Consider the following 25,845-nt stretch of genomic DNA (forward strand, 5'->3'; position numbering starts at 1 on the left):
CCGCTCGAGAGATGTTGCTTGGGGGTGTATCGATCTATCACGTGACCCGGATGAGACCATACCATGGCTCCAGTGGCAACACCATCTCCTTGTCGCTCTTTCCGATATCACTCCGAACACGGTCTCTACAACAACGATATGCAGGGTTTAGACGCGGTAGATATTTACAATCTGAAATAATGTGCCATTTTTAACATTTTAGACATTTTTAAGGTTGAGGATTGAGCCAGAAAAGCGAGTCGGGTATCGATCCTAGCGGATAACAAGCAGTACCAAATACATTATTGGCGGGGTTGCCGGCTAGAAATTGGTCACGTGATCACATTTCTAGCCGGATTTTCTGTTATTATTTCCTTTTCATTTCTCTGTGGGCGTTTTTCGGTTGCGTTTACCCCCCCCTCAATTCTGCCCGTTTTCCGGCCCCCCAAATTTACCCCACATTGCTCTTTCCTATCTAAGCATGTGTATGCGGACGCTATCATGGGATTGATATGCACATGTACAGGTCGGCAAGGAGCGCGCCGATGCGGTGGAGTGGTGGTCCGGATGGCCGAGGTTTCCAGCGACTAAAGCGTCTTGTTTGAGGTTGAGAAATGACGGAGATTGAGAACTTTTGGCGGCTGTTGTTGACGTTACGATTGATAGTTGGGGAAGTTAACAAATAAAGAAGTTTATTTGGGAAATTGTTGGGGTGGCTGACAAGTCGTATCAGCCGTGCGAACCGATACGAAGTTGGCCATGAAGTGGTGCAGGTACAGTCCGATAGAACATGTGGGATAGGCGATTATTGCGGTCGAAAGGGTCTCGCGAGAAACAACTAGTGGTCGTACCCGGTATCCAATCCAGTCTTCTCCGCTTTAATGGTAGATCTGTACTGGTGGGGACTTGGTATCGTAAGATCGTTGTACTTGTCGACAATAGATGGATAAGAGATGGATGAGAGATGATACTTGTAACACCCAGTGGCCAGTAGCCACAACCCTTGAAAGGCCGTCCCTATTAGACCAATTAATTACTCTGCAAATCTCTACGATATCCACTGGTCATATATTGCAGCATAATCCTGCCAGATATAACGGCCACTCGTCTCGGTCAGCTTACACTCGCGGGAAGAGATACCATACGACGGCCCCGATCCAAATGGCAGTCAGGGACTCCAGCGCAATAACAAATACGATGATCAGAGGTGCCCAAACTTGGCTCCAAGTTCTTCCAGATCTTTAATACGTCAGTGGTTTCATGTAGATACGGCCGTCATTCCACCACTGAGAGGTAGAGTTCTGAAGTATCAGGTTGGCTCTGGCCAGTGGAACAAGAAACCCACCTTCAACTCTAGGAAGGTGGAAACTCCAGAAATACTTCCTACCAAGAAGTCTAGGTGCTCAGACCTCGTCACTGTTGTGCGAAGCTACCACAGCAACTATCATGAGCCAGACGACCCTCTTCTGACCCGAAAAACGGCTTCTCATATTCTGAAGACCCTAGAAAACAGTGACGGTGATATCGAAAGGGCTGAGGGCATTATTGGGCTGAAAGATGATGACTTTGTGACGACAGACTTTGTGATGACAGACTTTGTGATGACAGACTGCTGTGACGACTGTGTGGTACAATGTCATCAGTGGGGCTAGAAGGAGGATCCAGATCCCGGTGACCAATCATTAAAAGTCTAGGGTATGGACGGTACTGACAGACAACAGTCGATTAATGAGCCAAAATCGCCCAAGAACTCATCTCCGTGTTCCACGAGATTCTGGTCCATGCGACGCAACTATCATCAACTTGGACCCAAACGAGGTGCTGGATCAACTTGGTAGGTCAAGGTGTCGGTTGTGGCTGTCGCAGGAGCGTCTTTTTGAATCAGAAGTAATTAATGTGTATCTTAGTGTCTTCGGCTGGAACCAGCGGGAAGTCCGAGGGAAAGAGTGTATAACAGAGATTAAATCTTAGGCACTTTTGTATTAGATATTTCTTGACTATGTGAAATCGCTTTGCACTCATCTACACTTGGTTCTGTTGACGTTACAATGGCAAAAAACCTATAAACGTGAACAATGAAAATCATTTCAGAGCACCAAAAACTATGCCGATGCCTTCAAGACACCGAAACAGAGGCTACAAACCAGATTCAAAGCCAAATCAAACACTACAACCATTTTTTCGCCAGAGATATCGCGTTGTCCAACACTCAAATAGACAAAATACAGTCTATCGTCAATCTGCCTGGCTAGCTCAATCGGTAGAGCGTGAGACTCTTATTCCAAGGTCATCTCAAGGCTGTGGGTTCAAGCCCCACGTCGGGCTTTCTTTTTGGCCTTTTTGGCCTTTTTGGTCTGCTTTTGTCTCCAAACACGTAATCTATGTGTGCCATTTTGCTTCTCAAATTTTTCTTCTTATCTATGCATAAGCATGGATTAGACTGGGTCTGCATACTCTACAAAGTGGAGACAGCGGAGGGTATTTCAGGTCCCGAAAGTCGTTAATGTCGACTCATTCCATCATTTTGTTTGATCATTTGTGTTAATTCGAGTTTTCAGACCTCCTAATGGTCACAAAAAGACGTTTTTCGCATTTTCCGCATTTTCCGCATTTTTCTCGAAATTTATAATCTTTTATATTTAAAGTTTTTGTTAGTTTTTTTTTCATTTTTTTTTTTTTTTTAAAATAGCGTTCGATAAGCCAACGGCTTTGGAGAGGGAACATTATCGGCGAAAATTTTAGCATTGTAGGCCGAAAAAAAAAGACAAGGGGGAAAAAAAGGACGGACAGCTCGAACCCCAGCCTTTGAGGGGACGTCGTTCAGAAAGAACCGAAATCCAAATGCGCTACCATTACGCCCACGTCCAAATTGTTGGATTATTCTCGGCTTTCAAGTTTTAAACCGGGCCAAAAAATAAAATCTCACCCCGATATTTTGCTCCAAATGCATCAAGAGAGACTAAAATGTGAGAAGATGACAATTACTTAAATGCAAGTGTTCTTGAGTCGGAAAAAATCAGGTTCTTTACTACGCTTGAGATGGAAATATCAGATTTTTTTCCATGCATTGAATGTGTGATTTGAGATTTTTTTTTCTGCCATATACATTTATTAATTATTAACTTTGCTGTGAATTTAATGGTGTATTTTGTTGGGACTTGATGTGTTTAGTTAGTGAATACTACATAATCTAAGTGGGAGTTTAAATACATAACAGCTACTTGACCCCAATTGTTAAGTACCACCACCCACATACACCCAGGAAACGGAAGTAATACCAAAGAATATTCAGTAGGTTAAATCTCCATGAATGTCCATTCCAAACATTTACTTTAGCGCTTTTCATTGACACAATTATGAACTTTATCTCAATGACGGGCTTGTGCAGTCAGTTCCCCTCACCTACTCGACGACATTGTACAATCTCTTCTTTTTCTACATCTATATCCCCTTAAGATACCATCCATCAACGGAAACTGTGGAGACATTGGTTTTTATACCCACTATACCCATGAGACCGACGATTGTGAGACCAGATGTGGCTGCTATCGGTCGGTATTTTGACCAGCAGTTGGACCTTCTGAAGGAGAAGGACAAGACGAGTTATGAGGAGGGAAAACAACTGAAACGACTGATGATTGGAGGTTACCTCAATCTGATCTACATGCAATGTGACATGTCCTATTCCGAGTGGGCTGGATACATGATGGTCGCTGTGGCTAAATGTGGAGGACTGGTGCTGAAGATGAATCTCATGCGACACACTTTCGATCTCATATACTCCCTTTACTGTGGGTTCGCTGGGGATACTTTAGGGGGAGATGAACGCCTCAAAAAGTACAAATCCAAGTATGGAAGCAGCAAAACCACCTATAAAGACGCCAACGATATTGCTACGGACTTCAGCAACTCGTGGGGGGAACTCAACGACATTTATCTTGGCTGGAAATGCGAAATGGATACGCGTGACATAGTCGCCATGATTGAGGCTATCAATCTTCCAGAATGTGGTTTCGATGATCCCCCAGAACTCGAGAGACCAGAATTGGATCCCGCGACTCTTGCTACTGAGAATTACATCATTTCATACCTGTGGAAGGCTGCCCTTACAACCTATGCCAGACTCAAGTATTACGGTCTGGATCTATGGGACTACGATGTGGTCTTCCAGAACCAATCGCCTCCGTTCCCCGCCTGCGTTTTCTTCGACCTGCTAAACAGGTATGAACAATACTGCGGTTGGATGCCTGTGGGGAATGTCGGTTTGTTTGATACCGCTTGTGTGACTGAAGATTTAGTGAAAGAGAGTTCAATGGGCCTTCACTGTCATATCAGCGGGTGTGGAATCCCCCGAGCCCGGTCTTGCACCTGGAGCAGAGAGTTTATGGAGGGAAGAATGGATCATCACCGAGGGGTGGCAGAACCTCGGCTCAAAGAGGGCAAGCTGTATGTTAGCGACATGGCGGACTTTGACCCTGTCAATGAGTTCACTGAGATGAATGAAATCAAATCATTGGGTACAAAATACAACCCTGAGATAGCGGAGTACATTGCCAACAGTTTTTATGACTACCGAGTTATGAATCCCCATCTCTTCTCGAGCAATGCCGACAGGTACATCGGAATGACTCTTTTCAATGCCGACGACGAGGACGAGGATCTTATACGTGATTTGGAGGAGACTCGCTTGTATGGAGCCCAAGATTTTCTGAAACTCATCAAGAGCGACTTCAACGGAATCAAGACATGCATAGTCAAGAGAAAATTCGAGAAACCGGCTGAGATACCCTTTCTTGGAGACATTAAAAGGCTTCAGCAGATCAAGGAGTTTGGTTTCTTCAAGGAAATTCTTACATCAGGCCCAGAAAATGTCAGAGGAGGACTGTTCGTACAGGCATGCATTGACTATGCCAACAACTTTGATCCGCTTGTCCCCGACCCCAATAAAGATGCCTGGGTGGAATGGACCGTGATTGATATGAGTGGAAATGAGGGAATGCTAATCAACGACAAGAAACTTTTCATTCCTGGCACTTTGGTGGAAAATTCAGTCCATGACGCACACATTGAACAACTTTACAAAGTGAGGGCTGAGGGAAGCGTTTGCTACGGATACAACAGCAACGGTCAAGCCCTCGTTGCTCCCGCCTTATATTGCGAAGGTTGTCCTTACAATGCCCTGTCTGCCACATCCTACAACCTCATTAGGGAAGCTGTCAAGAAAGACCCTGTGACCAGCATTGTGCGTCTACCGCTTCTGACCTTATCAGAACACACATTGGCCATGGTTTGGAGAGGTCGTGAGCTTCCGAATCTGGACATTTCATATTGGCATAAGGCTCTGGGTCATGTGAGTCTTAGGGCTCTCAAGAGATACATGCGGATCATCCAGGGTATGCCTCCGTATTTTTGGCCGTACACTATCTACTGTGATGAGTGTTTCAAGTGTGAGAAGGGTGAGTCGTCGTAGCATTGATGGTTACCAACCAGAGTGTTCGTTTGGTAGTCCCAAATATGACGAGATCATCCAAAAGCATTGTGTGAATTGTACTGTACGTAGTTTCAGAGAGCAAGTACTTAATGTACATTCTGTACTAGATATAGAACCAAAAATGACCAGAACAGTGATCGATAGCCAAAGGAAACGACCGTGGAAGTCATCACCTTCAGTTGTTGCAACTAAGTCAATAAACACCCCCTTTTACTCGTGTTCCCAAATCTCTGTCCAAAAGACACCAGGGACTACAAGTGGTAGAGATGCCTGGTAGAAAGAGTTGGTGATTTGGTTCCTGTGAGCCTGTATCGTTGATTGGTTTTCTCGGTTTCGATTGAAAACGCAGCAGGGGATAATCAGTCACCATCAATTGACAGAACGGCGTTTGGAGATCTTCATCACCATTACACTCGCGGTAAACGTACCACAGACCAGAACAGCAGATGCAATGTAAACAATGTTGATGGAGCTGGTCAAAAAGGTTTTAGTAGGCTTCTTACGATCCTATATATATATACATAGCGTCCTATTTCACTAAGTCCTCTCTTGTACCAACGTGTTGTTAACACAGAGAAAGAGGATTTTTCAAATATCCAAGACTAAAGGTCCAATAAAAACCAATGGGCCTCATTGTACTGTTTTTCTCTCATCATGTAGAGTGTCAGAAGAAAGAGATAGGGCGGAGGAGAAGTCTGATATTCCTACACAATTCCGTGGCAAATGCATGGCCTTGCAATGTCTGGAATATACTGCCATGTTACTTATCTGAGATAGAACAGCTTTCAATGAGAGCAGAGAACGTCATGTAGATGTAGATGTTCTCAAAGTATAGATGATACGAGGAATTGGACCTGGGAGTCCTTTTATGCGTCCAATTAGCTGACTAATCTATTGTGTTTTCTTCGAGTCACTCAAGAAACGAAATTATCACACAGAAGCCGTCCATCTTTCTTCGCTCTTTGATTTACTGAGCTCCGAATGGACTCCACTTCTGATATTAGGTTCAACGTGCATGGATAATGCACTCTTTGCAGTATCTAGATTAATATCTGTAAGACATTAAAACAAAGAGGTTTGTGCCTAACAGACGATGAAGACCTGAAAACTACCCACAAACACCACCCGAGAACGACGCAACACTTCCACCCACAATAAACTTCCGAGAGGCCAAACTATGCCAGCAAACCATCGTTACAAATATCAACAGTTGACCAGCCAACCACTTGTTCCAGACCAAGACATGAGGGGAAACTTGAAGTAGCACTTGAAGTGTTGCATCGAAGGAATTGAAAATCTTAAGAAAGCTATCGAGATCTCTGGCCGAGGAGGTCTATTCGGTCCAGACGAGCACCGACGAGTACGACGTCTCACGGGCAGTATCCAACATTCTCATGTTACTATCTGCCATATCTGAGCTGACAGATGATTCTAGAAAGTCTTGTAACTCCATGGTTGACTCGAACTACTCTCCAGACTTGAACTACACTTCAGATTCAAATTACTATTCAGATTCAAACCTACTCTTCAGCCAAAACTACTCTTCAGACTCAAAACTACTCTTCAGACTCAAACTACTCTTCCGACTCAAACTACTCTTCCGACTCTAGTTAGCTAATGAATCAATCATGGGATCTAAAACTCCAGCCTACAGTTCAAAAAGTCTGCCTTTTACACATCAAATATACTCAATAACTACCATCTACCTTCTTCTTGTCGTCCTCCTCAATGTAGTTGACCACCTGTCCCTCCATCACAACCGGCTCCAGGGTCGTCTTGGGACCCTCGTACCACCTATGGGCAAACAGAAAGTAGTAGAGCATACAACCACCCCAGACGGTGAAGAGAATGATACAGGTGTAGTTCATGGTTTCCTTTGTGGGATGTGATGAGGTTTGTGGGAACTCGATCAGCACAATCACAAACACTAGATAGAAGGTTGCAAACGCTCCAATTGCGGTTGAGAGGAACTTTCCAAGGTAGAAGGGACCGGGAACAAACGACTCTCTGCCGTAAAACAGCTTGAGAGCAATGGGAATGAGCCACGCCAAAGAGTTGGCGCCTGCAGCCAGTGAGAAGAGAGCTGCGGCCGCTGCAGCATCAATCATACATAAGCATCCGATACACAGGGCCAGAAGAGCGTTTCCCCAGACACATCTGATGGGGTTTGAGAATTTTTCGTTGATCACCTTGAAGAAGTTTGAAAAGGGCAGAGCGCCGTCTCTAGAAAAAGCCCACGACTGTCTGGAGGCAGCAATCACGTTGGATAGGCCCATGGTCCACTGCAGAATAAACAGAACAGTCATCATTCCAATAGTCCAGTTCTTTCCAAGAGTGTCGTATACCAACTGGGCAAAGGGCTGTTGATAGACGGTTCCTAGTATAGGTTGCACGTCGTGGGGCAATACGGCAACAATAACAATGATCACCACAAATCCCAAAATCCAGCACATGCCCACCGAGGCAATGATTCCGAAGGGAACTGCTCTGGACGCGTTGGAAGCCTCTTCGGACATGTGGACACATGAATCGAAGGCTCCAATGGTCCAGATGGGGGCCAGCCAGGCCAGAAAGAAGACCCAGGCGCTGGGCCAGCCCTCCGTCATGTTTTCAATCTGGCCAAACATGTATGCTCCCGAGTTGAGATGATGTCTTCCTCCAATGGGTAGTGCGATGATCATGACAACAATAATGGTAATGTTGGCGTAGATGCATCCAGTTTGAAGCTTGGCCATGTGTTTGGTTCCCAGAGAACCCACACACGCGTGTGACACTACACAGGCTGCAAAGATGCCGTAGACCACGTAAGGAGACGGGTTCCACTTGCCGTCAGTGCACACAATGATCATACTGGTGAAGATCTGGGCAAAGCCGTAGTCAATAGACATGATACCCCCCGTCAGGCCCAGCGTATTTGTGTATCCTACCAGAAAAGAAAGAGGTTTCTTCGCTTTTTCTGGTGCAAAGTGGTATGTCCACCAGTACAGGCCTCCAGAAGTAGGCAAAGAGGAGCCCAGTTCCGCCATGGCAAGAGCCACTGTGAAGATGCATCCCGAGGCCACAAACCAACCCCATACCATTCCATAGGGACCGGCTGGGAGCGAGAAGGACAGGGTTGTGGCAATGGACGGTAGAAGACCCATGATTGAAAACGCGATTCCAAACACTTGGAGCATGGAGAAGTTTCGCTTCAGTTCGGGCTTGTACCCGATTGTGGCAAGGAGATCAGCGTCATCGCATTCGCGAGGAGAGATTTGTTTTTCGAGTTCCATCGTTGAATGGCTGGGTGCAGTTCTTGCGGTGGGCACTTGAGGTCATGCTGGAGGATGGGTTCTTAAAAGGAGTGCGAGGGTGAGCTCTGGAGACAATCGCGGGGCTATGATAATGACTCGGAAAGCTATTCTGGGGTTAGACTACGACTATCTGCGTTTCTGCGGTCTCACTGTAGATCTCGGTGTTCTCGGGCAGATTGTCTGTAAGACTAGGAGAGCGTGAGGAGGGTTTAGATATTGTTATTCTGCGTGCTACAGCAACTAAAAAAGTACCAATCTGGTCGCCCGAATCTGACGAGTACGATGATATTGTTTTTGTCTCGATTTGGGCACTGAATCACCAACCAGCCTCGTCTCGTCTCAGCCACCTCCGTGTCTTATCAACAACCTAATTAGGAAGGCGTAGTCCACGAAACCTTATTTTGCACACCAGATAAGCGCGCTTAATCGTACTAAACCGGAAACCCGAGCCGTGATGCATTGATTATGCAGGTGATATGTGCATCACCAAGATAGGAAAGTCGATGAAGGAGCGAAAGAGTGAAACAGGACCATTACTGTGGGAAAGACCAATAACTGCTTAACCATTTGGAAGGACATTATCGAACACGGTTGGATTTTGGATATGGACACAACCAACATGCCCGAACCGAGGATATACACGCGATTTTGGTATCACATGTTGAACTTGGGGACACATGATTCCAGTCCAAAGGTCTGTCTAAAGATAAATCACAAGATGACGCACCGGAAATGGTACAAGAAGTTGTACAACTTGTACTTTACTCTTTTCAAAACGCGTCTATTGGTCTCTGTATGAAGCAGATGGGGCTGATGAACTCAGAGATAGGAGTCTTATCAAGTGGTTATGAGTGCAAGTACAAGATACGAAAGTTATATATCAGAGTTATTACTGCTTGTGATAATCTGGATGGGTCTCTTTGTACTTGTAGCATGAAGATCATTGTATTGTAATCATCACCAAGCTGAGACATGTCTTATTCTGCACAGCATAAGTCCAGAGGACTCCACAAACCACAAGGCCTGTCAACAGTATACAAGTATGGTATGAGTTATCATAAATTGTTGATATAATTATTAGTTATCTAATCACGCACTCAATTACTGTTGGTATATTACAATGCTATACAAAGCCAGCTCCGTTTGACTCGACTCGATGTTGCTGAGCAACGGCACCCTACGGTGCTGTATCACCTCGGTCAGATCTAGTCCTTCTGAGAGAACTCGACCGTGGAGGGAATGACACGTCCATGGCTCTCCCCTCAATTCTGTTTCGCGTCATTGTAGATGCCCGGGAGATGATCACACTCGGCTGGATGCTAGTCAAAGACTCCCGGGAAACAGACAACTCGCCAGGAGCGTACGGAGCCGGTCGGTCTGAGCTGCTTGTAGTGGCCAGGTATGGAGCAGACTCTCCAGATACAAATGAAGCCGTGGTGGTCATACTGTATCGTTGTTGGGGATCCGAAATAGCACTTTCAGCCATGCTGGGTGTACTGATCCGTCGACTGGGGTCAGAAACACCGGATGTGCTGTATCTCTCTCTCACACTCGGAACCTCCATATGCGGACTTGTGGGTGCAGACACAAACTGCATGTCTGTGGTTTGGGATGCAGGGCTGATTAGAGGGCTAGAGCAGTCTGCGGGAGCATCGAGAGCTGATGGAGTATTCATCGATGGTGGAGAAGGAGGAATGTGGTTCTCGTCGGCAACAAGAGCTCCAGTCTGGTCCCAAAGCCGCTCAAAAGAAGCCGTAGACATGGTAGCAATGCTCGAAATGCTGGACTGGTGAGAATGCGTCTCACGTATCATGGAGACAAACTTGCCTGACACATTTAGTGGTGGAGTTGCAGGGACCGGTGTAGATGGAGCATGAAAGAGAGTAGACAGAGAAGAGGAGTTGGGAATATGCTGAATAGTGTTCAACGGAGGAGGTTGAAGAATGGGAGAAGAATATATACTGGATAATGGCGGTCCAAACCTGGTCGTGGTTGACGATGACAAACCGTTGTCGTCGGGGTTCTTGGACAGAGTAGTGTACTCTTTAAGTGGACTTCCTCTAGGGCTGCTGTTTTTGGTAGAATCCACAGGAGACATGTATGGATCGTAGTCTGACACATCTTCCACGTGTTCCGAGGTAGTCTTTGCTTCTTGCTGATTCTCTCTTCTTCTGGCAGCCTTTCTTTCTTGATAAGCAGAATACTGGTCGGCAATACTGCTGTAGTCCAATACCCCAGGCATGTAAGCGATGGGGATGATGTTGGAGGCGTTGGAGCTCATGGTCAGCGACGAGTCCCGAGCCGTAGACGGTGTTGAAAATTGCGGGAGAGACGTGTCCTGTTTGACTGATGAGCTGGGGGACGATTTGAACGACAGCGACAGCCGTCCTGTGTCTGAAAAGAGAGAGCCAAGCGACAGACGGCTTGTGATTGGTTTCGGAAGGTGGAAGATTGCAGACAGACCTCTGGGCTGGTGTACTGGTTGAGCTGGTTGGGGGACAATCAGGTCTGGCTCATAATAATGGGTATCGTCAGTGTGTTCGAATTGCTGGTGTAGAACCGGAGTTCGGACCCGGTTGGTGCGTTCTCGGCGTGTGTATATGAGAATGGGCGATTTTGGGGAGCTCGTCGATGAGTTGTCCTCAAACAGCGTGCTGAGACTCTTGTAGCTGTTTCTGTCTTCGTGCAGCTCAGCGTGAGACTCTCGGACGCACCCGAGCGGGTCCTGGAGTTCTCGCAGGTAGTTGTCGTCGATAATGATGCCTGACGCGTCGCGTTTCTTCAGATTGGGTGAGCGGGTGCGATTGATCTTGCTCTTGTTGCGGATCGGCTGTTTCCGGTGCTTCTTGTTCCACAGGATGAAGAACATAACCAACGCCAGTATGATGAGTCCGCCGACTCCTCCAAGCACTCCTCCGATGATCTTGGGAGACGCTGAGCCTTCCGAAGGCGCTGGAGTCTCTGAAGCGGTGCTGTTGGTGCTTGAGGCTGTGGACGATGCCGAAGCGGTCGTGCCATCGCTCAACGCCACACAGCGAAGCGGCGGACACGTCGAACAGTCGGTTTGCACCCCCATAAGACACTGGAACGAGCTCGGACACATGAGACAGCTAATGGGCGGACCACACTCGGCACAGCCGTTCTGCAGCACCGGAGCTTTGCTGGGTTGCAGTAAGAGAACCAGACCAGCTGTATTGGAGGGTAGATCGATGTCCAGGGCTGTTTGTGTCGGGTCAACAGCCACTGTGGACGTCCATCCGGCCAGGGCAAGCTGGGTGGCTGTCGCTGGGTCGGTCACCAGGGGCGGGAGCGCGGGTTTGGTAGTACTAGCCATTTTCGAGCCGACCGGAAGGGCAGGGAGGGTAGCGGGCGTGTCGAGAACGATCAGGACGCGTGGTAAACAAGGATGGAGCGGTTTGCATCGCCAATACTCCAGATTCAAGACACATTCCTGGATGTAACCTGCACCGGGTGCTTGTTACAGATGTAGGTTTAGGGGGGTGGTTGCTGGGGTCCATAAAGGGGGCTGTTATGGGGGGTTTTTGACTGTGAAAATTGGTACTCTGGGTATTTCCGTCCCGAAAATGACAATGGAGGCATCGCCCACTCAATATGTTCTCCCCAACACCCGTTTTTCCACCGTCCACCTCCCCCACGGCGAAATAGCCTGCATTAATCTGCATACAGCTAATCAAGGTTGGGTCTAGGCAAACACTAGTTTCGGGCTTGTGTGCGAACAAGAAAAAAGAAGCCGTGGCGAATATGGCCCCAGTCTCCAGCAGGCTTTGGGGGCACGTGATGTCCACGTAGGGAACGTGTTGTACATGACAGCGTGACTTTCGTGTGGCGGAAAAAAAAACGTGTCTGTGTTATTGTTCCTGGTCGTGGTTGATATTCTGTAGTCTGATATTGCGTGCGGCCTCTCACAGTTTAATCTCACAGCGGCTCTTCGCATGTGTGTGGAAAATCTGCAGATCTGCCGTTTTGGCAGAAACGGAGAACGCGAATTGCGGGTCGAAAAGGGCGTTTTTGGCGAATGAAAACCGCCAGTGGTCTTGCTGGTGGCTGCCAACCATCTATGGCTTCTCTCCATGTTTTTTTGCTCTTCCAAAACCCGCTAAAAGTGCATAGTGCAGGGTCTACCGTGTGCCGCCGTGCGTGTAGTCAGTGTCATAGTCCCAACTTTTTTCAGAGCGTTTTTTGGGACATAACGTTAGAAGTACTACCAAGTAGCTTTATAGCAAAAGCAATAATTTTGCAGGGGGGTGGTGAAGGTGGTAAAGGGGTGGTGAAGGGGTGGTGAAGGGGTGGTGAAGGGATGGATGACACGTGTTTGACCACGTGATGGCAGTGCACACTGTAGTATTACAACTACCAGTGGTAGTTGTTGTTTTGGCCGTGTCAAGAGACCCTGTTTCCGTCTGTTTTGGCTGTCTCAAATGTGAAACAAAGGTGCAGTTTCACAATTCAGGAGAGCGCAGGAATGGGTTTGGAGAGACCGAAGTAGGGGTTTTGATGAAGACGAGGGTAAACATATATGTAAGGAGCGTCTTGTACGTTAGCGTTGGTTGCAGTGTTGTCGACAGCCACCCGTTGAGACCAATGGCTACACCGTCGGCACACATACACGGTATGAGTATGGGTGGGCGCTCACTCTTCAAAGGCTTACATCCTACAGAACTTTGCCGAGGTGAAAAGGAGCACGAGATGACGAGACGTCGTGAAGAGGGGGAAAAGAAGAGACTCAGCAACAGACCGTCATGACATCAAACAATCGGCCATTCACGAGTTCTTTACAAAACGGTTCTTTACAAACGGTTCTTTGCAAACGGTTCTTTACAGCACGAGTTCTTTACGACACGAGTTCTTTACAACACGAGTTCTTTACGACACTCGAACTACGTATTGTGCATACTGAAGTCCCACTTCCCAGTCCAAAGGTTCCTTTTCTTCGTCTGTTTCAGGTGTATGCTTGCAGCCAGTGGAAGGAGGTGACCCTTGGAACGGACTCCTTGTACGTACTGTACTTGTACTCGTACTTGCCGTCTCGACTTCTCCACATCAATTGACTCCGAATTTTCTATCTACGACACCATTGCAACACCAATTGAAACACATTCGACTGTATCAATGTTGCACTGAAGCAACGTCGACAAAGTGCAGCTACATTGCTACAACTAGTCGAGAGGGAGATGGTAGAATGATTCAACATTGGTTTCAACCGATCGGTGGTTCTGATGACAGATCATCGATTCCGATGACAGATCATTTGTTCCGATGACAGATGACTGGTTCTGATGCCAGATGAACATTCTCTCACACTACCAGGACGTTCACTCGTTTCCTCTGCACTTCTCCGAAGTACTCTCGGTGGGTCATCGACAAGTGGGGATTTCTCTATCTCATCGGATCACGTCCTCGGTTCCCACTCTCCATTCGGTTGGTCGGTTCTTCTCCAGTCCCCACTAACGTACAATATGCATCTCTCGCGCATTTGCCGAGGTACTCGACGCGGCGCAAAGAGACCTCAACCACGACAAGAATCGGTTTCTTTTGTGCACAAACAGCATATTCGATGTGCCGCATCATATTCACGACATTCGCCATCTCCTCTGCTTCAACATCTCCAGCAAAACGTGAGTTTACAACATCATACCAAGACTTTGGCACTGCGGCTGGCCTCCGATTCCTGCATGGGGGGCATCAAGTGAGTTTTGTGCGACAGCTACATGATGGCCGATTTGCGTCATGGCACTAGCTCGTTGGTGGACCAGTACGGGCTTACAGTACTCATGCTGGACTTGAGCATAAGTCGTGTCATACAAGAGACCTACTTTCAGCTTAGGCCGACGACTCAAGTGCTTTCGAGTTACCAATCCCGGTTCTTGTTGCCCATGAGATCGTAGGGGGATCTTAAGAGGGATCTTTTTGGGACTTCACTTAATCAAGAGGAAGCCGTAAAGTGCTTCCCTGTGTACTGGTTTTCACAGTGAGCAGGCTCTCCCAACTACTACTGTTACAGTAGCGCGATGGCGTCTTATGGATATCATCAAACCACCAACCTACAGTCTACTACACCTTGTAGTTGGAGCAATGCCAACCATTCACTCAGACAGCCTCTCTGAACGGATCTTGAGCAACTCTGAGCATCCACCACTTGGTGGACATTGGTTCTCTCCTCAGCTTGCTGTCCTCCAACTGTTCAGCAATTGCGAGTAACTACAGCTCTGGTCGCTTCAATGTCAATCAACGCTCCTCACACGCGATACCTCCATTAATTCCGTATCATAATCCTTGATATCAAGTCATTAACCATCGATACCCACTGCGATAACAATAATACCCGACCTTTCACCAATTCAATTCTGTACTTCGACTCGCGACTCTTACTAAGCACTGTTTCATTCGTACTCGACTGAGCCGCTACCCCACTTTACAGCTTTTGATGCTCTCATAAGATCCAGCCGAATGTTACCCAAATGACTCCTTGACTCAGTTACCCAAATGACTCCTTTACTCAGCAGTCACCGAACCTACCTTTGATTACCAACCGTGATACATCCAGCCGAGACATGTTTGTTACCACTGCGAAGCTTCCTCACATAACCGACCATATGGCAGGTGCACAGCATCACGTGTGGCCCCCAAAAACGGCGAACACAAGTCTGGATACACCTGATCTGCAGACCTTCAGCTCTTGAAACACTAGCGGTTTCGTCGTTGCTATGTCTCCATCAAAGACGACGACACATTCCTGAATACGAATGTTACGCTTGCCTGCCTGCATTCCTCAGGCCAGCCCCGCGAAAAAGAAAGTCAGTCCATCCCTGTAATGAGAATTTGGTTTCCTTTTCGCAACCTAAGTCCTGCCGCGTGTTTACCTGCTCTAGGGTTGGATGCAGGTGTAGATTTGCTGCAGGAGTGAACACAGGCACAGGAACGAGCGGTAGGCCGGTGACTGACGCGGTCCTGCCTGCGCCAAACATTCGGTGCATAAAAACAAAAGTTGCCTGATGTTTTGGACCCTCGTGAAGGGGCTGCTTATTCAATCAAGGGACTGGATGGAGCACCAATACCTGCATATGTCAATCCCATGAGTGGACCCGGTGATCTTACGAGTCATGGAGATCTTACGAGGGGCTCCATTTGGGGTATGGAAGAGGGTGTTGTCATAGTCGTGTCCAAGACACCAATCACACGACTGTCTCAGAATGTTGGACCGTTCCACGGCCCGCGGACTGCAAACAGCACCCCCCCTGAAGCTGTCGCAACGGTTGTCAGCAGCAGCTTTCACGTGTGGCCTCTTGTTTTGTCTCTGCCGGTCGCGTATCTCCAGCGCGTCCGCCTGTAAAGTGCATCTTCCCTGCATCTTTCTATTGTCGTCTGCCGATCTTCGCGGCATACAATGGACGTGACGCGACTCTGAGCTTGAAAAGTCCAATGTAACGTAGGCTGTGAGACATGATAGCGGCGCAGGATATGCCAGGGCGTTACAGGGGTGCTAAGGGGCAGACCTGGCTGACATTGAGAGTGTATTTGCAACTTGCTTCTTGTTTTGGTGGCTGCTAATGTCACCAACATGCAGGGCACGGTGCTTACTCACACCCTACAGCTACTGCTTACACACTCACCGCGACCAAGCTCAGTCCTACATGATAGACTGTCGCTCACGATTGACAGCTACATGACCTGCGCCGCCACACGCGAAAACGCGATCTCGCAAATCCCCGATCGTCACAGGATCTCCATTTTCAGATCAACTGATCGGCGACAGGGGCTCGGATCGGCGGTAGGGTAAGCTTTCTGTGAGAGAGGAGGAAGAAGATCATCAGTGGTGATAGTGGGTGGTAGTATGGTGGCTAAGGACTGATTGATTGGTGATTTCGCCGCGGTTTTTTCGACACTTTTGGTGATGGCGATGTTTGATAAGGGCAGTATGTAGGTCGGTGAGACAAGGCTGTGTGGACAAGGGTGGGTCATAGAGTACAGCACCCAAGTACAAGTAGTACAAGTACCTGCTTGTCGCCAAGCACTAAACTTTGCTTAGTCTTGGAAGGGGTGAATGGTGGCCAGGAGAAGCCATTAGTGCGGTAGGAGGTCCTTGTTGGAGCTGGTTCGATATGGCATGCTTGTGAAAGACCCAAAACGATAGATCCAAAAGCGGCCTGGGGACTAGACTCCCGCCATTAGACCAAATAACTTGACATTATGACTGATGATTATGACACCGGTATTTGTACATTGTAGTTCACCGAAGACACTCGACGTTTGGCAAGGTCAGCTCCAGTGCAGTAACTTTCAGATACACTTAAGCGAGATGTGAGGTACAAGTCTGTTTGAGATGTGGAGAGATTTGGGGTCAATTGAAGTGTCTGGAGACCGTGGACAGCAGCTGCAAGCCATCAATATCATCAATATCGATCACTTCCAATTCCGTATGTCATTTGCGGATAGTCTCCATCTATTTTTTCACGACTCTGCTATTTTTCAGCCATCTGAAAAACGCATCCGGACAGAGTTTAGGGCCAATGTGTAACCTGGGCGACGGGGATGGAGTGGAGAGCTATAGGCCAGTTTGGGGGTCGTTTTGGAGGCTGAAAAGACGCCGAATCAATTGATATAGACCTCAATATCCCGCCATTTTCGCTTCGGAACGTCACCTTGGCTCCAAACCTCAGAACCACTCTTTCGTCCTCTTCCAACCAGTGTGTCCGTACTTCACATGATAGCAGTGCCTAGTCGTTAAGTTGTGCATTAATTAGTGCCAGGCACACGGGGTAGTGATTAGTGGGTGGCTAGAGTTTGTGGGACAGCGACGGAGATGGCGACGGAGATGGCGACGGAGATGGCGACGGAGACGGGGATTGCGACAACGACAGCGACAGCGACAAGGCCCCCTTTCATGTCCATTACATAAGCACAACCTCTGCTTCAATCGTCCTCAATTCGCTATTTCGGTGCATCTTCAAGTTGGAGCTTTTGGTTCTGCTTGAACTTTGATCCTTTTGCTTTTTTCTTGAACTCTGCACCTTAGACTCAACGTTTCTTTGTACACCAATGCGGCAACAGTAGGGACTATCCCGTAGATCGAGGGCTACAAGATCGTCGTACGCGACCGAGAGGCTCGCTGTGTATATAAGCTGTGGCCCTCCTCTGGGTAGAGTCGACACGATACGCACACGTTCGACATATTGGCATCCAAGACACAGTGAGTACTATGTTGAGAGGTGCGACGTTGTTGGGAGAGTTGGTGGAGCAGAGAAGAAGACGTAAGAGAGTGACAAGAATGACGACATTTTTTCGGGAAATGACAGCGACTCAGAGTCAGTCACAGCCACAGCCACAGCCACAGCCACAGTCACAGTCACACTGGCGACTACACATACGACAACTGCTACGACACGCCAATACCACCTGTTGAGACTCGGCTTGGAGACCCAAAACAGTCCTACAGCCTTACAGTAACCACGCTGCACTCTGCAAGACTCGCTCTGAGTTAAATCCAATCTCTTGTCTTGTCTCACTGCGAACGCTTCATTTCCCAATATCATGCACCGGTCCAGCTACGCACCGCGCCTAGGGCTTTGTGTGGTATGCAGGCTTGAGAATATTATCATGGAGCGCCGGTAAGGGTCCGCCCGCTGTATTTTTTCGCCCAAGTTTCTCAGAATCCTGTCGCTATACATGTACCACCGTTTGTCTGCGGTTTCCGGTTCCAATCTAACACAGATGACTGCCCCCGCTGTAACGCTGACAATGGAGTGGCTCTTCTGCGCCATTGCGCTCCTGTCGGTCGGCGCCCGACTCTACGTGCGATATTACGTGGCCAAGCTGCGAACCCAGGTCGAAGATTGGTTCGTCATCATCGGCGCCTTATTATTCATCGTGTGGGTCAGTTGCGACACCTACTCGGCGTCCCAGGGCTTCATGGACAACAACAAGTCATACCTTGACGGCTCCATTTCCGACCAGATCCATGGCCCCGACAGCAACCGGGTCAAGGTCCTCAAGGTGGTCTACGCCTCGGCCATCCCCTACTACATCAACCTGTGGATGGTCAAGTTTGCCCTGCTGGGCTTCTACTACCGACTGGTCCCCCGAGGAGGCTACCTCCGATACTTCTTGTGGCTCACCATCATTGTCTGCGTGGTCATGATTTTCGTGGTTGTCTTCCTCAACCTGTTCCTGTGTCACCCCATCTCGCTCAATTGGGCTCTCGACCAGCAGTACGGAGCACCCGGCACGTGTTACTCGTCCACAGCAGTGAAGCCCTTCGTGGTCTCGGTCGTGACCAACCTCATCACCGACATTGCCATTTTCGTCATTCCCTTCCCCCTTCTTCCCCAGCTTCAGCTTGCCGGTAAGCAGAAGCTCGCGCTTTGCGTCACCTTCTCTCTCGGAGCCATCACTATCATCGTCTGCATCGCCCGAGCCGTGGCTATTGCCGTCTCCGGCAACATTGCTCAGGTTGCCATTCTCACGGCCTTTGAGTGTTCCACCGCCATGCTCGTCGCCTCCATGCCTGCCATGCGAGTGCTGCTCAAGCAGACTGTGCGAAAGGCCTCCAACTCACAGTCGCATTCTCGGTCCAACGGCTCTCGTCCTGGTACGGCAGGCTCCGGAACCAGCGAAAAGAAGAACAACTGGTTTGGTCTTCGAACTCGAACCTTTGCCGAGAAGACTACTGCTTCCGAGTTCTCTCAGGATCTCGAGATGAGCGCACACCGATACTCGGGCCCCTCCGATGTCGATAACACCTACTACGACGACGGAGAGACCAAGGACTTCTCGCCAGACTCGTCCGTCACCAAGGACGAGCCTCGAGTCAGCATTTTCGCCATGGAAGACGAGTACCTGCATCCTCAACAGACTCAGACCCAAGAGGTCGAGTACGCCCGACAGGTTGCTCAGCGGTTCGAGGATCCTCTGCAGTCGTCATCAAGCGAGCACTCACGACACTCGGAGGAGCTCACAGACGCCTACCCCGAGCCCACTGAGCATCAGACCCAGATCCAGCGGTTGCAACAACAACAGGCCGCCATGCAGCAGCGTGGATACGTGCATTCTTATGGAGCCCAGGACGAGTACATTGAGACGTACATGAACCACTCCAACCAGTTTTAGATGGAGTTTTATTTATTAGTAATGTATAATATGAGCAAACAGAGCCTTTGCAGAGAGTCGTACGAGTACATTACTTGAACCACTACCAGTACACTATGTACACTGTTACAATACATACTGTCATTGTTGACCTCGTATAGATGTTTGTCGCAGACTAAGTGCTTGTTTTGTTTTCATATCTACAACTACGGCAACTGTACTCGTATTGTATCCATACCGGCATAGTAAATAATAATCATATGCGGTATTTTGCACTTGTAAATAAGTACCGCCGAAACTACAATACTTGGATCACGCAATCCACATCAATCCTCGGCCTCTGAAGGTTCAATATCACCAATTGACACGATAATAACGTCAGATTACATGTGTTTCACAGCTCCGGGTCTACCTTTTTGAGTCCAGGGGTACATGTAAAACCTCTAAGATACACACGGTCCGCTTGGTGTATGTCTCAGACTTGCATTATGGTGATGGTGTCAGTCAGCAATGGTGGAGGAGTGCGATAAAGAGGGATGAGAGTCGTAGTACTGCCATTAGTATGAATATTTGGTCTCTCCGTACCATATTACCTGTTCATTTGGTGTGATAGATTGATAACAGAGTGGATTCAAACAATAATGTCCGAGTCTGACCCACACAGCCGTCTGTTTGCCTGCGTGGAGAAAAAGCAACCATTAGTATATAATATTGTGAGGTAGTCAGCAAATAAGACATTGGCAACCGCGCCATACCGCGCTGAAACGCATATAATAAACAGCTGGGCTTAGCGCGTACATTTTGTATTCGTGTCTGGTTCTCGAAATGAAGAGGTGGATGTGGTAAGTCGAGAAGCGGCTTGGAGGGGTGTTTGAAGGAACAATTCCAAGTGAGGAAGATGTGTATAGAATGAGAAATGCGATATGTGATATTTGGGTGCTCTTTTACTTGAATGTGATGCTCTGGTGTTGGATATTCTGGTGTTGTTGCCCTGTTTTTTTTTGTTTTTTTTTTGGAAACAACAAAAAAAGAAAAAAAGAAGAAGAAAAAAAGAAGAAACGTATGTGAAATTTCCGGGAGTAAACAACTTCCTTCGAGATACGAAGGAATGGGCCACACATAATCATCAGTCTTCCACATGTTTGTCATCGAATTCTCACGGTACTCACACAGCCTGTTAATACAGCATTCCTATATTTCAGTTGTTGCTTTTTCATACGAATAAATTAGGTCGGCACGGCGAAACACGCTGGTTTCAGACACACGGTTGAGAATTGTAAGCTCACATGCCGGCGCGTTTCTGTGAATATGAGCAGATTTGTAGCTCGTAGGCAGATTTGTAGCTCGTAGGCAGATTTGTAGCTCGTAGGCAGATTTGTAGCTCTTGGGAAGATTCATGGCACGTGGCGAGGACCAGGCGGCCCTGGACACCCTCACGGACCCCAGAATCTCCACCAGCAACCCGGCAGTAAACGCTCTTCAGGATATTCTCCAAGAGAGGTGTTCTGAGCACCATAAACAACGGTGATGGCAACATCCCTTGGAAGTGGCTGGTAGGGTTCGAGCTGGTGAGCTTGGAGCTGCCCAATTGGTGTGAAAACTCTTTTGATCATTGTCGTATCAGCGGTTTTGTTGTCATTTCCGTGCTGAAAACCTGGCCAGAGTTTCTTGCTGTTTGCTGGAATCATTGACTTCATCTAGAGCCTTCCTCTGGACGTCACTGATGACTCGATACCGCCCACAATCCACTTCCGCAGCACAAACCATCATTCCCCTGGAGTCATCAACAAGAAACAACTTCCCAAAGTTGTCTTCAATCGAGTAGTATCCATGCTCATGAGCTCCGACTTTGTAGCTAGGATACCCAAACTGATATCCGCTGATAAATTCCTCCATGACAGGTTCGTGATCCGTTATACTCTCCAAAGAGATCCGCACAGAAGTGTACGACTCTTCGTCAAAGAACAGAAGAAGTCCATCATAACAAGTGAATTGAAACCGAGGAGCATGACCCTGTTTCATGAGTATGGCGCCGTTGTTCACGTACATGATCCCAGGCTGATCATTGTCAAAATAGGGATCCTCGGAAAAGCCCAGAAAGACATGTCGTCCTAGAACGTGACAATAGATATCTTCCGAGGCCTGAATCACGCGCCTTATGTCTGGATGTGTGCCTTTGGACCCCTTATACTTGATCAGAACGTGACATTCCGCTCCTTCTAGCATGAATATGAACACCACCACATGCGGAAACGACACGAGTTTGTGGATGCTCAAGTGGTTGGCCATCAAGCTGTAAGCAGACAAATCAAGCCTGATCCCATATTTGCTGGTGAACACTTTCCCGTCTGCTTCTAGTTTAAGCGAGTCCACAAGTTCAGGTCTGGTGACAATGGTCAAGGACCTTCCAAACTCCTCAGCGTCCACTTTTCGAATTGGACGCGCGAATTTCGATCCCACCTGCCGACGTCGACAATACTCGATCGCACACTCTCTCCACGTGTTGCGATGCGAAAACTGGGGCTCGAACCAAGGACACACCTCCTGTAGTTTGGATCTGAACACACTGTCGGAAAGAACCCTGCTCCACGATTTGCTAGACTGCGATAAAGCACACACAGAACGAATATCTAGCTGGTCTGCGATGAGCTCAACTAGTTCTGGAGGTAGCATTGTGTGTTTCGACTCGAACGCGACTCGAACGGGTATCACTTGGGCAGAGGAGGAAAAGTGTGTAGGTGCATAGGTTCAAATCTTGGAGATGGGAAATAGTAATACAGTAATTAAGGGCAGGGAATCTTACAAAAAATCCGCTATAAAAACGGTTGAAAATATACCTCAACATTTATTGGCCTCGTTTGAATGGCCAGTCAAAGATTATTAAATACAGGGGTGGACCTTTTTCGAGACCACTATCACTGACCTCCCTTACGGTAGATATCCGAGATCAGCTTTTCTCGTCTCTCGCTATCACTGAACAGTGCATGGACCAAGCTCACCAACTCATCAGCCGAGTAGTCAACCAGAGCATCACTCTCCAGCAAGTATCGAATGTCGGCCAGGTTGGACTCCAAAATCTGACCCAGGTACTCAAACTTGAGCCAGTTCTGACAGAAAGTGGCGGTCAGAGCCTCACCAAACAACGACTCAACACCAGCCGAAATCACAGCAACAAGTTTGGCGAGTTCTTGACTCTCGGCCTCAGAAACGTCGCCAAGATTCTCGACCTCGGTGACGATGGTTGTGGCAGCACAGTTGAGCAGGGTGCCCAACATCTGCATTCGGGCGTTGTCGCTCACTTGGTCCTCCCACTCGTCCGAAAGCTGAGTGAGGTAGGATGTGAGCTTCTCGGCAGCAGCCTGGCAGTTGAACAGGTTGCCGCCTTCATGCGAACAATTCTGGAATCCGCCAGCACCGTTCAAAATGTCGGTAATGTGGCTCTGGTGCTGTTCAAGTACCTGGCGCAAATGCCGCTTTCCAAATTTGTCCATCAGCTCAAGCTCGGCAGCAAGTTCAGCTTCATCCTTTTGGGCTCGAATATGATTGTTGATGGTTTCAATGTCGTTATAAAGCGCCAAAGGAGACTTGGCTGATCGATACGCCAGTGGAACGAGAGCTCGATAGAGGGCGTAAAAGTTTGCGGTCTGAGAAGGATACATGAAACCAGCGGATCCAATTTTCAACTTCTTTCGCTCCTCATACAAATGACTTCCCTCGTTCAAGAAGGAGGTGATTGTGGAAGTGAGAATCTCAGGAAGGTTAGTAGTTATAATAGCAACGTCCGCAGGAGTAGCAGTAGTGGTGGCTTCGACAGTCACATCGCCTTCATTGTCGTCAATGACAACATCAGTCTCATCCCCCCATCCCCAGTCCTCGTTTGACTCAGCTGTTGACTCAGCGGCAACCGACTTTGCCTCCTCGGCCGTTTCCTCGGTAATGGGCTCGTCCCAACCCCAGTCCTCCTTGGTCTCCTTCTCCTCGTCACTGAACTCAAGGTCATCGTCTCCCCAGTTGTCAGCAGAGCCCTCAGAGGGAGCCAGAGAGGCCTGGGATTGCGACTTTCGCACCTGCCTCGAGCCTGTGGTGGAATGTGACGCAGTCCTGGGTTTCTTGGGGCTTTCCTGGGCTTTGGAAGGAGGTCTAGGGGTCGTCTTCTTCTCGTCAGAAATGTTTTCGACAGCTCCAGACAACAGCCTAGTCCGCAGCTCAGCAAGAAACTTGTCTTTACGCGCAGACAGCCACACCTCGGGAAGAGAGAAGCTCCAATCGGTGATCTCGTCTCCAGACAGCCAGCCAAAAGAGGTCAACTTCTCCTCCAGAGTCTCAAGGAGATCAAGATGTGCCTCAAAGGCAGGAAGACCGTCGACAGAATCGGGAATAAGCTTGCCGAGACTCTGCAAAAGCTTGTTGGTCACGGGGGTGGAGAGTCTTTTAATAACAGGAGCAGACACGTCTTTAGGAAGAGTGTTAATGACTGTAACAAGAGCAATCAGAGAGTCGGAAAATTGAGGAAGTGTCGAACAGGCCTCGGGTGCGATTGAGACACGCGATTGACTGTCGCTCTTCACCTGCACCTGCAGATCCAGTAACCTCTCAAACACTCCATCCAGAGACTTGACCAGCTGACCCAGAGACTTCTTCTGAACACCGTCACCGATTGATCCCAGTAGTTGAAATTCGGTTCCAGCGTCATCTCCCACAGCCACCTGCGTCTGGGTGACCTCCACGGCCTTGCTCCATTTGGCCATCTGCTCCTCCTCAATTTGGGCGAACAGATTGTCAGCTTCGGAAGACAGAGCACGGACGATTTTGACCTCCGAATATTGCTTCATCTGTCCAATGGCCTTGGTGAGCTCCTTATGGGCCTCCAGCGCCTTCTGTGTCTCTTGCTGCTCCACATGCTGTCGCAGAACACTGAGCTTTTCTCTGCACACCTTGAGTTCTCTCAAGACGGCCAGTTTCACCTGCGTGACCTTGTAATCGTTGAGCAGCTTGACCTGCTGGATGCTGGGCTCGCCTCGATGCACCTTGGCCGCCTCCACGTATCGTTTGGTGGCTACTTGGAGCTCCTGTCGCGATTTGGCGTGTGCGGTTCGAACCGACTGCAAAATGTCGCCCAGAGTGTTGTCGTTTTCAAACACGTTGAGTTTCTCAATTGCCTCGGCGTCGGGCTCTTTGCCAGACACCACGAGACTGCTGAACGAGTCGGCCACGAGCGACATGATGTGATGTTCAGATGGTTGTATAAAGCTCCAGCTTGTCACGATGCACAGCAACTCTATCAGCGTGGGCAACTTGATCGGGGTAGAGTTTGCTTAGTAAGCGAGGAGGGTGATGGAAGTGAAAAGTGACAAGAAGTGAGACGAAGTGAGAAAAAGGTGGGAGGAGCCTTTTGAGAAATGAGCGTGCCTTGAAGATTTACTTTGTGTATGGATTTGAATTGATTAGGAAGTTGCTATGTTCAATTTGGAGTCTCTCTGCAGAGCAGTCCCCCTAAACTTGTCCATTTTCCATCTGACATGAACATGTTGATCTGTTTGTCGTATGATCCGAACACCTCGGGAGTTGTTTCCAAGATGGGGTTGGAGATGGTCATGTCTGTTGCAGGCATGTCTCCCTTCCGAAGAGCTGTAACTAACCACCCAGGAAACGGCTTATCATGACTGGCGTGAGCCGAAGACTGCGAATTCTCTGAAAAGGTGTGGTATCCACCCATAGTCAGCCCTTTGCCCACCATTAGTCCGAATTCGTCCGTCAAAGATGTTCTGTATTTTTCCAGACGGTTTACCGACAACTTTGGTGATAACTTTGCCATAATCGCCCAAAACAGTCCACGAAAGCAGACTCAGCAGCTTGTCCTCGTCGATGTTGAGGTTCCAGAGGTTGCCATTGTTTTGAATGTCAGGAACCTGCGGATAGCCAAAGTACAAGTACATTATTTACTGCACCCAAAGTCCACGGTCCCCCAGAAGCAGAAGA

The 25,845-nt window shown here is 48.3% G+C and overlaps 9 protein-coding genes, 2 non-coding genes and 1 pseudogene across 11 annotated transcripts; 6 read left to right on the forward strand and 6 right to left on the reverse strand.

Annotated features, from left to right (window-relative positions):
* The first annotated feature begins 2,221 nt into the window (after window positions 1-2,221).
* Window positions 2,222-2,304, forward strand: YALI1_A07038r. The gene has a single exon. It is a non-coding gene; the product is annotated as a tRNA-Lys (tRNA).
* A 453-nt stretch (window positions 2,305-2,757) lies between these two features.
* On the forward strand, window positions 2,758-2,845 carry YALI1_A07044r. The gene has a single exon. It is a non-coding gene; the product is annotated as a tRNA-Arg (tRNA).
* A 645-nt stretch (window positions 2,846-3,490) lies between these two features.
* YALI1_A07051g (uncharacterized protein) lies at window positions 3,491-5,449 on the forward strand (the record flags this gene model as incomplete). The annotated part of the gene is made up of 1 exon (XM_499842.3): window positions 3,491-5,449. The coding sequence occupies one exon, from the start codon at window positions 3,491-3,493 to the stop codon at window positions 5,447-5,449; it is 1,959 nt and encodes a 652-aa protein (XP_499842.3).
* Window positions 5,450-7,158: 1,709 nt separating this feature from the next.
* YALI1_A07103g (uncharacterized protein) lies at window positions 7,159-8,742 on the reverse strand (the record flags this gene model as incomplete). The annotated part of the gene is made up of 1 exon (XM_499843.3): window positions 7,159-8,742. The coding sequence occupies one exon, from the start codon at window positions 8,740-8,742 to the stop codon at window positions 7,159-7,161; it is 1,584 nt and encodes a 527-aa protein (XP_499843.2).
* A 1,198-nt stretch (window positions 8,743-9,940) lies between these two features.
* On the reverse strand, window positions 9,941-12,097 carry YALI1_A07137g (uncharacterized protein; the record flags this gene model as incomplete). Its single annotated transcript, XM_499844.3, has 1 exon — window positions 9,941-12,097. One exon carries the CDS (start codon window positions 12,095-12,097, stop codon window positions 9,941-9,943), a length of 2,157 nt encoding a protein of 718 aa, XP_499844.3.
* Window positions 12,098-14,495: 2,398 nt separating this feature from the next.
* On the forward strand, window positions 14,496-14,982 carry YALI1_A07161g (uncharacterized protein; the record flags this gene model as incomplete). Its single annotated transcript, XM_068281672.1, has 2 exons — window positions 14,496-14,665; window positions 14,727-14,982. 2 exons carry the CDS (start codon window positions 14,496-14,498, stop codon window positions 14,980-14,982), a joined length of 426 nt encoding a protein of 141 aa, XP_068137773.1.
* Window positions 14,983-15,296: 314 nt separating this feature from the next.
* YALI1_A07171g (uncharacterized protein) lies at window positions 15,297-15,758 on the reverse strand (the record flags this gene model as incomplete). The annotated part of the gene is made up of 2 exons (XM_068281673.1): window positions 15,297-15,492; window positions 15,535-15,758. The coding sequence occupies 2 exons, from the start codon at window positions 15,756-15,758 to the stop codon at window positions 15,297-15,299; spliced, it is 420 nt and encodes a 139-aa protein (XP_068137774.1).
* Window positions 15,759-18,492: 2,734 nt separating this feature from the next.
* On the forward strand, window positions 18,493-19,887 carry YALI1_A07201g (uncharacterized protein; the record flags this gene model as incomplete). The annotated part of the gene is made up of 1 exon (XM_499845.3): window positions 18,493-19,887. The coding sequence occupies one exon, from the start codon at window positions 18,493-18,495 to the stop codon at window positions 19,885-19,887; it is 1,395 nt and encodes a 464-aa protein (XP_499845.1).
* Window positions 19,888-20,463: 576 nt separating this feature from the next.
* YALI1_A07226g (uncharacterized protein) lies at window positions 20,464-21,015 on the reverse strand (the record flags this gene model as incomplete). Its single annotated transcript, XM_068281674.1, has 1 exon — window positions 20,464-21,015. One exon carries the CDS (start codon window positions 21,013-21,015, stop codon window positions 20,464-20,466), a length of 552 nt encoding a protein of 183 aa, XP_068137775.1.
* Window positions 21,016-21,262: 247 nt separating this feature from the next.
* On the forward strand, window positions 21,263-21,394 carry YALI1_A07229g (Compare to YALI0A07645g, Misc non-coding, no similarity; annotated as a pseudogene).
* A 107-nt stretch (window positions 21,395-21,501) lies between these two features.
* YALI1_A07241g (uncharacterized protein) lies at window positions 21,502-22,539 on the reverse strand (the record flags this gene model as incomplete). The annotated part of the gene is made up of 1 exon (XM_068281675.1): window positions 21,502-22,539. One exon carries the CDS (start codon window positions 22,537-22,539, stop codon window positions 21,502-21,504), a length of 1,038 nt encoding a protein of 345 aa, XP_068137776.1.
* A 242-nt stretch (window positions 22,540-22,781) lies between these two features.
* YALI1_A07267g (uncharacterized protein) lies at window positions 22,782-25,088 on the reverse strand (the record flags this gene model as incomplete). Its single annotated transcript, XM_499848.3, has 1 exon — window positions 22,782-25,088. The coding sequence occupies one exon, from the start codon at window positions 25,086-25,088 to the stop codon at window positions 22,782-22,784; it is 2,307 nt and encodes a 768-aa protein (XP_499848.3).
* Window positions 25,089-25,845: the final 757 nt, after the last annotated feature.

The sequence above is a fragment of the Yarrowia lipolytica genome, chromosome 1A, assembly GCF_001761485.1.
Source record: "Yarrowia lipolytica chromosome 1A, complete sequence".
In the NCBI taxonomy this organism is placed as follows: Eukaryota; Fungi; Ascomycota; class Dipodascomycetes; order Dipodascales; genus Yarrowia; species Yarrowia lipolytica.